General features: G+C 43.4%; 1 protein-coding gene across 3 annotated transcripts; it reads left to right on the top strand.

The window, feature by feature from the left end:
- The first annotated feature begins 1,442 nt into the window (after positions 1 to 1,442).
- Positions 1,443 to 14,153, top strand: SPP2 (secreted phosphoprotein 2). Of its 3 annotated transcripts, none has more exons than XM_026033723.1 (7): positions 1,443 to 1,552; positions 1,655 to 1,779; positions 2,989 to 3,111; positions 4,525 to 4,635; positions 6,391 to 6,445; positions 6,801 to 6,908; positions 13,569 to 14,153. In XM_026033723.1, exons 1-6 carry the CDS (start codon positions 1,504 to 1,506, stop codon positions 6,896 to 6,898), a joined length of 561 nt encoding a protein of 186 aa, XP_025889508.1. In that variant the 5' UTR covers positions 1,443 to 1,503; the 3' UTR covers positions 6,899 to 6,908; positions 13,569 to 14,153. The 3 variants fall into 3 exon arrangements, with proteins under 3 accessions (XP_025889508.1, XP_025889510.1, XP_025889507.1); XM_026033725.1 differs by having other exon boundaries at positions 13,566 to 14,153; XM_026033722.1 differs by lacking the exon at positions 13,569 to 14,153 and adding an exon at positions 9,023 to 9,272 and having other exon boundaries at positions 1,445 to 1,552.
- Positions 14,154 to 14,879: the final 726 nt, after the last annotated feature.

The raw sequence follows: 14,879 nt of genomic DNA, 5'->3' as shown, positions 1-14,879 counted from the left end.
TGAAATGTCCCATTTGATTGCAAATTCTTGGAGGTTTCTGCCTTGGATAAGTAACCTGCTTGGATGCAGTCCTGTGCCACATGCTATGGGTGACTCTGTGTGTGCAGGAGGGKTGGACTAGATGATCTCTRACGRTCCCTTCAAACCTTAAGGATTCTAGGATTTGTAGCCCTCYTTCTGGCAACAGTATCTGAGTATAGCAGTGAGGAATGGGCAAGATGCCATGGCATTGCTATTGCTGAGCACTAATAGGATGCCCATGCCTTTCCGTACCCTAAGAGCTAACAACCAGTAGCAGCTTTGTGCTCTTACTGCATATCAGCCTTGCACTTTGCATGCTCCGYGTCCTTTCTCGATTTCCTTGAGTACCTGTCATGTAGGCAGCTCTGAAAGTGACCTCACTCCCCATGCWACAAGAAGAGCTGCAATTTGAAGGTTAAGGGAGGAAATTTATACCTGGGATTTAGATATCTCTCTGCCTTATGAACAGTCAGGAATGGGTGAACTTGTTCAAAAGCAGTTACTGAATCTCTTGAGCAGTTTTTTTCTCTCTTCTCCTGACTCTGGTGGAGAGCTATTAGCAGTAAAACACAGGTGCTTCTCTGAATCTTGCTAACACCATTTCGGAGTGTCTGCTGTCATACAGTTAGAACACATGTTGCTTGCATGTGACAAGAGCAGCTTTCCAGATGCAGCCATGGAGAGGATGGTCACTGATCCCTTTGTCCATTTGCTCTCTGGCTCTAATAAGCTAAGAGCTTCAGTAATGACAAGCCATAATTTTTTTTCAAAACTCTTGTTAATTGTTGTGCTGACACTAAGGCTTGAGCRTTGTAGAGGGAATCTAGAGGAGGATATTGAATGGCCACAGCCAGTGACTTCTGTGGTCAGCTTGACCCAGACTTGGCCATCAGGCCCAAGTAGTGTTTGTCTGCTGGGCAAAAGGATTTGGGCTGTCCCAAGGGTTCACACTGTGCCTGTATCTGAGAGGCTTCCATTTGATGCTGTGGCCCAACGGGGTCGTGGTGATAGATGTGTCTATGTAGGAAAATTCCCATTCAGTTCCGGGGAATTATCTTCTGCTCAGGGATCATGGGTGTGAAACTGCTTTCAGTCACTATAGGGACACAAAGGTAGTAACAGAAGAATTGACAGATTTAAATGGGAGAAAAAAAGAAGCATCTAGAAGAGAGCAAAAAGAATTGGGTCCTGCCTTTGGCTATGGAGRTGTCAGAAATTCAGTGCCTCCTTTTAGTCACAGTGCTAGGGTTAAAAAAAAAGTGCTACAGTGCATGTCTTAATGGAGAATTACTGCTAAATGGAGAAAAGCGACAGGAAATATTTACTCTGCAATCAATTCTGTTTAAAGTGCAATGTTTGTAGCAGAGCTCGGACACGGGAAGGTCAGGTGTAATATCAGGGCTGTATTTATATAAAGACAGGAACATGATCTGGAAACCACTGCTTAGAAAGCAGGTAAAGACCAGAGGATTTTGATACACTATGAGGATCTTAATTTTTGTGCTTACAGTGGGTGTTTTCTCATGTTCAGGTAAGCTGCTCGGAATGGATCCATGTCCTATTTCTTGTGATTTGGGGGGAAAAGTGGTATGAGAGCAGATTAACCTCTAATGGAATTGTGTGTCTGTCTCAGCGTTTCCAGTGTATGACTATGAACTGCCGGTCACAGAAGAGGCTCTCAATGCTTCCATTGCAAGAATCAATTCTCAGTCACGGGGGCCAAACCTGTATGGTGTTGTCAGGAGTCACGTTAGAAGTGTAAGTTTGTAGACGATTCAGATACAGAAATATGCTTTTCTTCAAAGAATTTTTCTGAGGCTGTAGCTTTAGAAACMTGAATGGTCTTTGTGTATTGCTTTTTTTAATTAATGATGTTAGGAATTCAAATTCTGCATTCCCAAAATAAGAATTTGTAAGGGAGGTCTCATAGGACTTTGTTCCAAACTTTATTCAAAAAAGAGCTGGTGCTTTCAAATACCTCCATCAAACTGCTTTCTGTCTGGGGCACAGGGTCACTGGGGCCTTCTCACAGGCTCAGCTGAATGCAATGCTAATTAGATGCCACTACCAACACAGGAGTCTTTCTTCAATCTGTATTTACTTCACCTGTCTCTGAACACCAGTACAATCTGGAAACCTTTGGCTGTTTTAGCCTATGTTGCTAAGAATTGTATTGGGTTCCCAAAGGTAAGGAGTTAACTCTATATTATAAAGCTGGCATGCCTGTGTTCCTGAACAACCTGAGAATCACTGTTTCTGCTAGGTGGTGTGTATCAAATCTTCTGCAAGGATGAATGGCAAATGGCATTTGAATAGATTTACTCTGGAAAATCWTGTGTTTGAAAGGAGTGGTTTTGTTTAAGTCTCCCTTACCAAGCTAAAACATTGATTAGACTGTGAGGCTAAGAAAAGATGAGCTTAGTATTTCAACAAAAGCAGCCAAGCAGTCTGAAGTTTGCAGTGTCATGCACATGTCCTRCTGAGGCATTGGAGCTATCAAAGAGTCTCTCTCCAAGCTGTGTCAATTCAATTGTTTGCCATCTTCTGATTTACTTACAACTCRCGTGTTTTCAATATACTTCCTGGCAGCCTAGACAGCCAAAGCAGAGCTGTTATCACCTGGATTCCTGCAGAAAGGGTGGGAGYATCAGGAGTGCTGGCTTGCTGTTGTGTTGGTAGCAGCAGTATTGGAAACCCACCCGAGGCTCTGCAATGGACTGTGGTGTTTCATCTGAAGCACGTGTGGAAAGCTGTACTAGGTGGTTGTTACCAAATCTGCTTGAAAGAACAAAATATGCCCTTTTCTTACAAAYATATAAGAAAACACCTTTTCTCACACCACTTAAGTGTGCTTGTGTCTCTCTGCTTAAGTTCTTGGCTCTGCTTGATAAAGAACTATGATTGCCACGTAGTGGACATGGAAGACTAACAGGCACTAATTATATATTTTGCTAATCTTTTTACCAGGTTGACATGTGGAACAGCAATGATTACAAGCTGGTGATACAGTTCAGTATCCGTGAAACTGTATGCACCAAAATTTCAGGGAGAGACCCATTCACATGTGACTTCAAAATAGGGCCTTTTGTGGTAAGTGCTTTTGTGCCCTTGGATGGGGGGGAGTGGAAGGGTACAGAAAACACCCCCTGGTACAAGTCGTTCACACAGCATGTTGAAACATGCTCTGATGAGTGATAGATTTCCTGAAAAGCCAAACAAACCAAAACAAACACAGCCTGCAGTACGGAACAAGAGTTACATGGAGTAGGGAGGTGGTTCTTTGGAAACTCTTCTGACTGATCCATGAAGAGTGTGGGAGTGAGTATTAGAGCTAAATAGAAAGTATGTTTGTCTCAAAGCAGCATGTAGTGAAAGTGTCCTGGAAGGAGGGTACGGCTTCCTTCCAAGAGAAGTGAGGGAGAGAACTGAGGTTTTGACCAGCTTTTGTCTATCATCCATCCAGGTAAGGGGTAAGAAGCCAAGAAAGTAGGTACAAATGAAGAATTTGTAATTAATGTAGGGTGACATGTGGRAACATCCTCAGAGAGGGTACAAAGGAGTCCTACATGAGCTAAAGATGTGGGGATGACAAGATAGAATGAGAAAGGAGCTTGGCAGTCTTAAGTCAAGTGAAACTTGTAAAGTGAAGTCAAGTACATTTTTCCTGGCAGGTTTGAACAGTGAGTACACTTGTTCATGGACTTGGTGAGAATCCACCTCTAACTTTGGAAAGAAGCAAAACTCACTTGGCAGTGCAAAGTCTCCTCACCTGAGGGGGTCCCTGAAGCCAGCAGTTGTTCTTTGCTCTTGACTTTGCTCTTGGATGAGACGAAGAAGGTGTCATATATAGACTTACTGCATGCAGATCCACCTTTGTTGTCAACAGGCTGTGCTAAGCTTTTCTATCAGATTTCCAATTCTGTTTTCAATTTGAAATAAACAYATCAGGCTTATGTTACAACTATTAGTATAGATGGAGCATATAGAGAGAGAACATTTGRGAAGAACCACCCCTTTCCTGTTAAYGTGAAGGGGTATGAAAAACCATATAAGGTTATCAGTTTTCTAAATGTGGATATGAATTTGACTCAAGCTTTCCCTCARTCATGAAGGCATCTTCTTTAATAGGGAGTTTTACTTCCAGAGTGGAAGCTGCATCAGCATAGCCCTGTTCATGCCTTTTCTGTTCATGGCTGGTAAAGCCAGAGGCATGGAAAGGATTTAGGAATTTTCATCTGCAGTATGCTCTGGCTTCATGTATTAACATGCAAYAGTAGAGCAATAACTTGGGGCTATGGTAGTGTGGAGTTGCATGCAACCRAAGTATATTGTTCAGGCCTCAGACTGCTCCAGGAATTAGTTTAGAGGTGTAAACTTGAGCTTTTCCTTTTGGAAAMTGGTTCATAGATCTCTAGACAGAGATCCTCCTCCATGAAGCTCTAGAAGTGAGATTGCACTTATAGTCTTGCTCCATCAAATTTGACTTATTTGAATCTGTTACAGCCAAGTGCTTTCTGCAGAAGTGTTGTGATAGTCTCTGAAGAGCAGATCACAAACATGGTTGTCCAGTGCCATCAGGATATGTTCAGCTCAGAATCAATAAGCAGTGAAGAGGTAAGGAAGGAGACAACCTGTTTTTGCAGCCTGGGAGAACAAAGAGAGGTTGGGTAAGTATGTGTGAAGGCAGGATTCATAACTGGCTGTGATCATGCATGTTGAAACTGAGGGTCAATACAGAGATTTTTTCTACCTTAATGTTTTCATTTTCTGTAGAGAGATTGAGGTGTTGTGGGACATGGAATTTGTCCATGATTAATCACTAGGCCCCAGATCCTCCACTCCAAATACAATGGCCACTTCAAAGTTATCTTTTTTTATGCACTACCACATGGACAGAGAGCTTCCCATCCCAGCTGGGGTTCCTCTGGTGCCCTTTTTCTCTCCTTACTCAGATATCTGCTAACCCTCTTGTTCTGAGCTGCAGAAGCTCCTGCGATCTTTTAGTAGCAGTTGAAGGTTTCAAAGAGAAAATTATGTGGTTAGAAGTCTTAGCTGTCTCTTGTCATATTGTATTTTCTCATCAGTTGCAAGGCTTGACCTTGCTTGATGGCTGCCTTGAGAGAGTGTAAATCTCTGATAGTTTGGCAGATCTACCAACCTTGATGTTTTTTCTTAATTAAAATACATTGTGTGCCTGCATCTGGAGAACAGTGATAGGCACATCTTTATAGACACATCTGATGACTGTGACTGTTATTAAATCCAGCCCTCAACTGAGCATTTAATCATAGTATAACTGAAGAAGGCCTGCTCTGCTGGGATGTGTGTTCCATGTGGTTTTGAGCTGTCTCATTTGGTTTCTAAGGCACGTGTAAATGCTGCTCCCAATCTGTGGATTCCAGCTAGCTGTTTTCAACTCCTTCCAGTGTGCACCTTTGCRTGAACTAACAGGAGCTCATCTGAAATTGGGTGCCTGCACTTACAAATCAGTGGTGGGTGGTGTGCTTGAGGATTGTTTGGGAATGAAGCTGGTTCCAAAGGCAAAGTGCCAGAGGATAAGGACAGCTTTTATTTTTGGGAATTGCAAGCAGCCAAATGAATAACTTGAAGCATATAGGATTCAGCATCACCCCTTGATTTGAATTGCCAAAATAGCTTGTGATTTTCTTGTTCAGTGTCTCTATTCAGAGCTAGCTAGTGAATGCACCACAGGAATTTTTGATTTGCAGAGCAGAAAAACTGTGTGTGAAGCAATGAAATAGTAAGGTAGTCTTGGATGTTCGGTTTGTCCTCTGTGCTTTAARCATAACTCTTTCTTAATTGGACACCCAGTATAAACACTTGCTTTTACAAGCAGTGTTCTTTCTGCAAGTTGTTTTTAACCATCACTTAAAATTCAGTATTCCTGCCAATATTCCTGTTAGGGAATATATTTGCTAGAATGTTAATGGGGAATAAATGCCAAAGGGAATTATTGCACATGAAAGAGAAAGTATTTCTTTCTGCRAAGGGCTGCAGCAGGTGCGCAGCAGCTCTTGCTCTAGAGGTTTTAACTGGGTTCAAAGGATCTCAGCCTGGCCCACTGTGAATGATGTTGGTCTAAACTCAGTAGTGCAGAATTTAGTCATATCCATGACTGGCTGAGACTGGTATTATAGTAGTGGAATAAAGATCTAAAAATAAGATTATAGGGCTTTAAAAGAGTTATTTGGGGTCTAGAAGATACTCTATGTGAGCACAACAGAATGACTCTGCTTTTTGGGTTGCTTGGCCGTATCTGCACTACAGTCAGGTCAGACAAGGTATTGGGTACCCACGATGTTGACCTGAAGTTGGATGCTCCTTAAAGAAGTCTCTTTTAATTTACAGATGATGTACACACAGATAATGAACCCCTCCAGGCGAGGCAGCAGTCTCTCTGAAGGTAAGGGATTTCTGCCATGCTGGACTCCCCAGGCACATGTGGGTTTGCCTTTTCAGTGCGAGCAAGTCATCAGTTAGAGGAAATGGGGAGACCAGCAATTTGCTCAGATCATGCCTAGCTTCCTTTCCCTGTTTGTGAGGCCATTTCCTTAAGAAAGTACTGAGGGTGCTGGACTGCAGCATGGGGCAATGTTGAGGCTGGTGTGCTCTCTGTGGCCGCTTTCTGGTTTGCCGGACTTGGGCTCTCCCAGTTAGTATTTGTGTGCATCCTTGCAGTTGTCCTGATGACACAGAATGTCAAATGAACACTGACCTGGAAGCACGCAACACCCATGCATGTCTCTMTTTTTAAAAAGGTCTCTTTGCTCCTGAAACCTTCCCTTCAAGAAGAGGTAGCAGCAGTTATGGAAACTGGCGTAAACGCAGCTATGTCAGCTCTGACAAGACTGAATAACGTGATCTGGGTAAGTACACTTGAAAGGATGGCTTTCAGGCAGGCTAAGGCTGCAGAGTTTTGGGGAGAGCAGGAATGTAGCTGCTCAGGATCTCTTGGGAGAATGTGCTTCTTGGCTGCAAGCGTGTTAAAAGACATTTTGTCCTAGGCGTTTGTAGGACTTGCTTATGGGGAAATGCAGAGGCATGGGAGGAAGACAAATAGCACTATCAATTGGTCACTTGCCAAATGTTGCTGAAATGTGAGGCAACCCATGCAATTCTTGTAATTCAAAGGACAAATAGAGGGAGCACTTTGATAAGCTGCCTGGTTCTGCCTGGAATGTAACCCTAACTAAACCATAGGGTAAAGCCAACTGGTGTAAAGAGCTGAAGGATTKTAATTCTGCTTCCTCAGTTCTCCCATTTTATACAGTGCAGAGAATAATTCAAAATTACTTTTTCTCTTTTCCTGYGAGATGAAGTAAATGGGTAGGAGGGATATATGGGGATTCAGACCCTCTGAGGTCCAAATATCTACTAAGTTCCCAGCTTAAGAAATGGAAGATACTATTACTGTGACGTAGGCGTGGGAGTTGCTCTATTCCATGTTGTCAACTGTCCCAGATTGGGATGCCATCAATAGTCTGCGGGCAGGGTTTATATTTCTGTGTCTCTGGTGCTTAAGGGAGGGCTTGCAGAAGGCTTCAGTGGGTGGCCAAGACAGCAGAAGAGGGTTTTGCTGCCTACTTGTCTTCTACCCGTTTCACTTCCAAAAAGACATATATCTACAGAGCTCATTCTTAAGCAGTCTGTCTCACGCTCACATAAACACTAGTGTCCTAGTGTACAGGTGGTGTGAAAACAGTGGCCAACAAAATCAAGGTGCTTAAGGATCAAGCTTTCTGTCTCCATTTGTCTTGGTTTACAGAGAGGTATTTCTGTGAGTGCTACGGTCTCAGGGATGCTCTGTAACTTCCCAGGTGTGTTGCACTCAGCAGGGGTGAGGCACTTGCCTCTGGAATCTGAACCTTGCCCCCTTCTATAGCGTCTTGGTAAGGGCTCTCAGRTAATCTGCTTGTGGCCCATTCTGCCAGTTCTTCTCGCCCACAACTTGTAGAGTCTACTTATGCATCACTTTTTCCTCCAAATGCTTGAAGGAATGGCCAAGTCTGTGCACAATCTAATGCAACAGGGCTCTGAGGCCACACAGTCTAGCAAACAGAAAATAAATGCACTAATAATGTATCTGACAGAACAAAGAAGCAATTTGCCCAGGGCAGCTGTTGTCTCAGAACCTGTGAAGGTGATGTTTGGAGCCCAGGTAATGGGAATAATAGTGACAGAGACCCATGATTCATTGGATCTGCCAAGGCCTATGCTGCACACACCACCTTTGCTGACCTACTTCTGAGAATGTGTGTGGGAGTAGCTGTAATTGCTGCTGATATTTTACCTGCTGTATTATGGAGTTAATCTGAAAGGAGATATTTTTACGAGTTCTAGCAACACCAAATGGAGATGGTTCTTTAGTGTGTTAACTAATACTAAAACATTTGGGAAAGGAAGAGCAAAGATCTCAGTGCTACRCCTTTGCTGTAGAAAGGGCTCTCTGCTTACCCACCCACAGCAGGTCTGGGTCCCTGTGGCAGGGCCAGAACTGAAGTCTGTGTCTTTGTAGCACTTGATTCAGTCTCTCCATTTTTGCAAAAAAAGACAATTTTAGATGCAGATTGCACCAATGAGTCACCCAAAACAGTTGTTACTCATAAGTATCTTCCTCATAAACATATATGAGCTGAAGGAGATATACTCCCCGCTTTCCTAGAAGCTAGATATGAAAGGAAAAGCCTATTAATTCTGTTAAGTCAGGCTTTTATTTGATCTTATAAAAATGTTTTTGTTAAATCCATATGCTATTTTAGTTTATCCATAAGCCAGTGCAAGGTGAAGTGCAGCTTTAATTTGGGCTTTTTTTTTCTGAGAGGGATTTCTGACTTTTCTCTATGTCTTTCAGCTTTTAAGAGCATATTGCAGTGGCATTTTGGTGTGAATTGTGTCCTTTTGGGTAGTTTTATTCTGAGGTGTTAGTGTGGAAAGGCTGGGACTTATTGAACAGTAACATGCTGTTGATTTTCTGTTTCAGAGAAGAGTGGGAGAAATTTTGTAAATGCCTGTCCTTTGGCTTCTGTGAACCAAACTTTGCCCATCTGGCTCAGTGAATTTGCATTGAAGCATCTTCAAACCATCTTCTAGAGAAGCTGTGGAGAAGGATCCTCATGYTCTTTAAATGTGCTGTCATCTCTTCTCCTTGCGTCTCAGAAATGCTGTGTCTCTAAAACTAGTTCTTTGGTCCTCCAGAGGAGCCATCCTAATAAAACAGCAGTCACAAATGGTTTCTGTTGCTGGACTTAGTGCCTGACAAACTTCTAAATGAGAAGCAAGAAATAAAACCTTCTTGAGAGAGAATATGAAAAAAAAAGTGATAAATTCATAGTTTTGAGACACTATCCACTGCCAGTTTAATGCTTTCTGCTCACTCTTGAAGGTAGGTTGCAAGGACGAGAGTCCCTTGTTTTGGTCCTGTTGTGGCTGCATCAGGAGATTGAAGGAGATGTTCAAAGCCCATCGAAAGTGCTTGTCTCTTCCATTTGTTGATACATGTTGATCAACAGAAATATTATTAGCTGCGGTCTGGAGCTGTTTGCTTCTCAATTTCACTCATGTCCAAAGTCTGAGGATTTCATCTGTGAGCTTCACTTGGAACAATCAGTATCCAAATTACTTAATGTGTTGGAGGCCAGGAAAGTCATGTTTTTTGTTTTATTTTTTCAAATTTATTTTCCTGCGTTTTGGCACCTGCATGATTATGGTTGGCGTTGTTACAATTCATTCTGTGATGACAGGGTACGATGAAGCATAGGAAATGCTATGTTTTGAGATGGCAGTAATTCAGCTGGCTTAATGTAGCTGAAAGAAGATTTTGGAGGAGGTTAGGGAAGCAGCATTTTGATATGAGACTTTTATCTCTTAGACAAAGAAGCCGGTGTTGACAGGCAAAGCTAGACAAGTTCAGGTGAGAAACAAAGTGTGATTCTTTTTTATTGAACAGTGTGGGAAACTGAGTGCTGCAAAGATTACTGAGACGAGTGGTTAAATTTTTGATCGTGGATTTTGCATTTCTGAACGTGATATTTCCCTTCAGCCACAGGAATTATTTCAGGGGAATCCTGTGCCTGGCTTTATGCAAGAAGCTAGTCTAAATCATTTCACTGATCCCTTATGGCTCTTTTTTTTTTTTTGATTTATTAGAATGTGCTAGATATTCAAAGGGGAAGTGGGGGGAAGTGCAATTCTTATATGAAGCAAAACTTTGTCAAATCCACAGTCTTCAGACCCAGTCGATCTGTGGACACCTGCAGGAGCCAGCTAGATGCACAGTGAGAACCCCATCGATGATTAACGAGCTTGCTTCAGTGACAAATCCTAATCAGATTTTGTGGATTTATTTCCTAATGTACCTCCGGACCTGGGGAGCTTGTACAAATCGCRTGTCAGGCCATGGACTGGCCTGTCCACCAAATACCCCTGGCACGTGAGCCAGTAACAGCAGGGGAGCCAGCTGCTCTGCAACAGCTGATCACTGATTAACAACCTCAGCCTGCAACAAGTGTAAGGTCACTAGTTAGTTTGGCCTGTAGGATCTGTGCTGAGCTTGCTGGAGCTGTGTTCGAGGCCACAGTGTCAGCAAAGGGCATGTTAGCAATGCAGTTAATCCCCTGCTGAAACCCTTGGGGAGGAGGGATTCCTGCTCAGGAAAAGGATGCTGTGTATCACAGAGCAGATTAAAAGCTTTCTGCATRTGCTCAGGTATGTGAGATTTTATGTGGAATTCTAGGTTCCATTAAGCTGAGACCAGCTTAAGGGATATTTGTGGCTCTGAATCACAAGGAAAGTTTTTTTCTTAAAAAAAGAGGCTCAAGTTTGCTGAGCATCTTGAATCTCGGAAAGCCAAGGGACAAGGTCCCCAATGCTCTGCTCTTTCAAAATCAACTGCCAAAGGCAACTCTYCTGCAAAGGGTGGGGTCCAACCTATGACTTATTTCTGTCTGGAGTCAACAGCATTGCTTCATTTCCTTGAAGAGGAAAATTAAGACGACTCCTGTCTCTGCTTGCACTATACACGTAGGTTGCAATTACTAATTTTCTCTTAGTGCCATTAATCACRTGGGGAAAGTGTTTTCTAACAGAAGATCAGGTTCCTTTTGTATAAAGCCAAGGGGCTGTGATTTCCTCATCAAGTCATTGTTGTCTTTAAACTAYTCTCTGAAGGAGCTTACCTGGCATAGCTCCCTGGTGGCTGTAATGGGGTYAGGGCAGTTCTTATGTCCTGACTGGCATCCTTGCAATATGGTTAAACTGCTTGAAACACAACTAAACAGCCTGGCRTCCTTGAGTATTGTGGAATAAGTGGTAGGATTGGAGCTGTTTTGCCTGAGAAATCCAGGATCCAAATTTCAGAGCAGATTGGATGGTTTGTGTTTATTCTTATTCCAGAAAAGTAATAATGGAGCAGGGCACATTGCCCTCCTGGGGCATGGAAAGCTTAGCTTTTATCCTGGGTGACTTCATTAAGAAGCTGCTGCCTTTGGGAGTTTAGTCCTGCWTTTATATTCTCATGGCTCTGCGCATTAGTCTCCCTTCTCCCCTCCTGCTGCTCCCTCCGTTCGCCCACCCGACTGTCTCGATTCTCTGGAAGTAGCTTATAGCTTTCTGGGGAGGGGGGAAGCGAGGCCTCAAGGAAAATCCCTGCAGAATGGGATCTGTTGCATAATGCATGAGCCTCCATATCCGGATCAGCTTTGAGAGGGAGAGCAGAGCAATTTATCTGTCTTAAGCACTGGGGAGGAAATGACAGGACACCATTATATTCCCTTTCCTTGCAGCGAGTCTGTGATAGCTGAGCATCACAGCTAGGAGTGCTGGGCATCACCTGGCACCTGTGATGCGTTGCAGCAGAGAGGACAGGGGCTCTCATCTCAGAAATGAAGGGCTGGCATTTAATTGTACTCAGTGAGGACCTTTCATGATGTTCAGGTCAGATCGCAGCATGGGGGTGAAGTAGAGGTATTACACTGAGATGAGAGGAGAATTGTTCTGCCCAGCTCTTGCTGCTATTCTGAGTGGCAGTGATTTTGTCTCCCCCTTTGCCCGCTTCCTCTAGGTTTATTTTGGAGKATTTAGCCCACTGTTGCACCGAGGAAATTCTTCCTGCTTCTAGAAGCTGCAGGGCTTGGATGATTCTTCTGACTTTGCTGTGTCATTTTAAGATCCCCTTAATATTATTGMTGAGGAAAGCCAATACTACTTCAGTGGAGAGCCAGAAAGGGCTCTGGTAGCTGTCAGCCCACTGTTCAGTGCAGTGTTTTGCAAGCACTAGGAATGATCTTATAAGAGAAACAGTGGGAAGGGACCTTTGAAAACCTCTACACCAACCCTTGCTCAAAGCAGGGCCAGTTAGATCCTCCATCTGAGGTCTGAATATCCCTGGATGAAGAACCCACCCCTCTTGGCATCTGCTTGCTTAAGCACTCTCAGGAAGAAGCTCTTTTCATATATCAGGCTGGAGCTTCCMCTGTTTGAGCTTGTGCTTCTCATCCTTTCCCAGTGTACCTATGAGAACRGTGTGGGTGCATCTTCCTTACGTTCTCCCATCAGGGAGATCTACTCCTTCTCATCTCCAGGCAAATCCATCTGTCTCTAATCCAGCCTCCTAATCATCCTGGTGGTTTCTGCTGGACTTGCTGCGCTTCGTTCATGCTTGTCTTTTCCCGGGGAGCCAGTAGCATAGGGCACAACCTTGCAGATGTGGTGTCACAAGTGTCAATTAGCGAGGAGGAAGCACTTCCCTCAGCCTGCTGGCTTCACCCCTGCACAAATATAACGGCTCTGCCTGTTTCTTCAGGCAGTAGGACACYGCTCCCATCTGGATGGGAGGCTGGTAGCACAAAGGATCTCTTGCTGCCAAAAGCCGAGTTTAGCGACTGGTCCCGGTTCTTCGGCCTGCATCCCTCATCCTTGGGAGCTGGACAGGACCTTTGGTGATCCCAAGCAAGCTAAACGCCACCTCTCAGGATGTTGTTGTTTCTATCACTGCCCCATGTGTGGACATTCCTTTCTGGCACAAACCTATCCATGAAATTTTATTAACAAAATTGTGTTACAGGAAAATTTCAGGTTGCCATGGTGACCAGCTTGATGAAAATACAGCGTAGGCTACAGATGGCTGTCGAGGCAGTTGCAAGTTCTCTCAGAAAAAGCACGGCTCAAATTTGCTGTGCATATTGTAGCTCTTAATTGAAATGCATTTCTCAGAAGACCATGCACCAGCTTATAACCTTAACCTTCCCTGATTTAGAGACTTTCTGGCGTGTGTTGATTTGTATCTCCTGCATTAATTATTTCACTGTTGCTAATTTTACAGCAACCTGCTTCATATACACACATTTTTGCATGTGTTAAATATTCTGCATATGTAGTCTTCTCCTTACAGAATCCCCAGGCTATGAATCTGATGCTATAGTTGCATATATTTTTTTCCTAGGCTATGGGTGGCTGGTTACTTGTTAAGTATGAGACAAATGCTGATATATCTTCCCTCCCCATCTTTTTTTTTGCCCCCCGCAAAGTAGAGTGGAGAATAAGAAGAATCAAGATTCAAAGATGCAGCATGTGGAAAAAGGACCYGATACAATTTCTTTTGCCTTCTGAGCAAAATCAACTGTGTAACGAAGCAGCAGTCTTCTTCCAAACTCAATTCCTGTTTTAATGCCAGAAGTCCATTGGATGAACTTGAAAGGTGCTAAACATTTGCAGCTGGCACCGGAGAGTATTCTGATGTTAGGATTCATTAGGAGAGCTCTTGCACACCTAGCATAACTATATCCAGGTTCATCTCRTAATGATGCCATTAAAGGATGATTATTCCATCTGTATTCTGGGTTGCTCCCTGGTTGCTTAGTTGCCTGTAATTTACTGTAATGCTTGTAGCTAATTTTTGATCCATTCAAACTAATAAAGCACCTCATTCCTTTTTCTCTGGAGGGCAATAGCTATGGATGAAGTCTTGCAATGGATCCAAAGGCGTGAGTGTTAACTGACCCCAAATGCAGCTTTGTATAGGCACCCAACTGCTATTATGGCAGGTCAATGAAAAGCTAGATCAGAACTGCTCTTCCTCACATGCTGATGACTCTAGGACCAAGGCTGTGTTAGCTCTGCAGACCTGAGGTATGTGAACAGGCTTGGGATGTGTGCCCCTCCTGGAAAACACTAGGGAGGGTTCTGGTGTCCATACCAAATTATGTAGAAGGGAGGATCTGTATTTTCCTAATCATCTGTCTTCTGTAACTTAGGAAAGCAAATTGGGGTGGATTCAGGCATAAGCTTGTTTGCTGCCTCCCAAACAGTAGGGTGCAACTTACAGCTCCAAATTTGTGAGAGACAGACAGGACTTGAATAAAGTTCAAGCAAATAATCAGCATCCTGTGCYTGATTATGTGCCCTTCTCATGCATCATTTGAGCTGTGACAGCTGTTTGCTCGCTTGCTTTGGCCCTTAGGAAAGCCTGTGTGATACAACCTCTTGCAAACTGCTAAGTTGCATTGCTTCCCATTTGACAGGAGCATAGAGTGGATTAGTTAACAGGATGTCGCTGTGTGATAGTTGTGCCATTAGTGAAAATTCATGTATGTCTGCACCTTGATTTAGCAAGCCTTCTATGCTCCTTTTCGTTCTCTTTCACGTCACAGTATACTCATGTGGGAAGCAGAGGAAGATCAGGGCAATGAAATCTCAGGAAGTATATAGATTTTTTTTTTTTTTAAGAACAGATGGGTCTTTTCCCTGGGATCTTAGTAACCTATTTCTTTTTTTGAGGAAGGATAGATGGGGGACCTTTTCTGTGTCCGGGGTGGGACTGATGTTCACCAAGAAATAAGGCA

Source organism: Nothoprocta perdicaria, unplaced genomic scaffold, assembly GCF_003342845.1.
Source record: "Nothoprocta perdicaria isolate Ctin4 unplaced genomic scaffold, notPer1 scaffold_132, whole genome shotgun sequence".
Classification (NCBI taxonomy): domain Eukaryota; kingdom Metazoa; phylum Chordata; class Aves; order Tinamiformes; family Tinamidae; genus Nothoprocta; species Nothoprocta perdicaria.
Note: the sequence above shows the minus strand (reverse complement) of the source record. Positions and strands in the feature narration are given on the sequence as shown.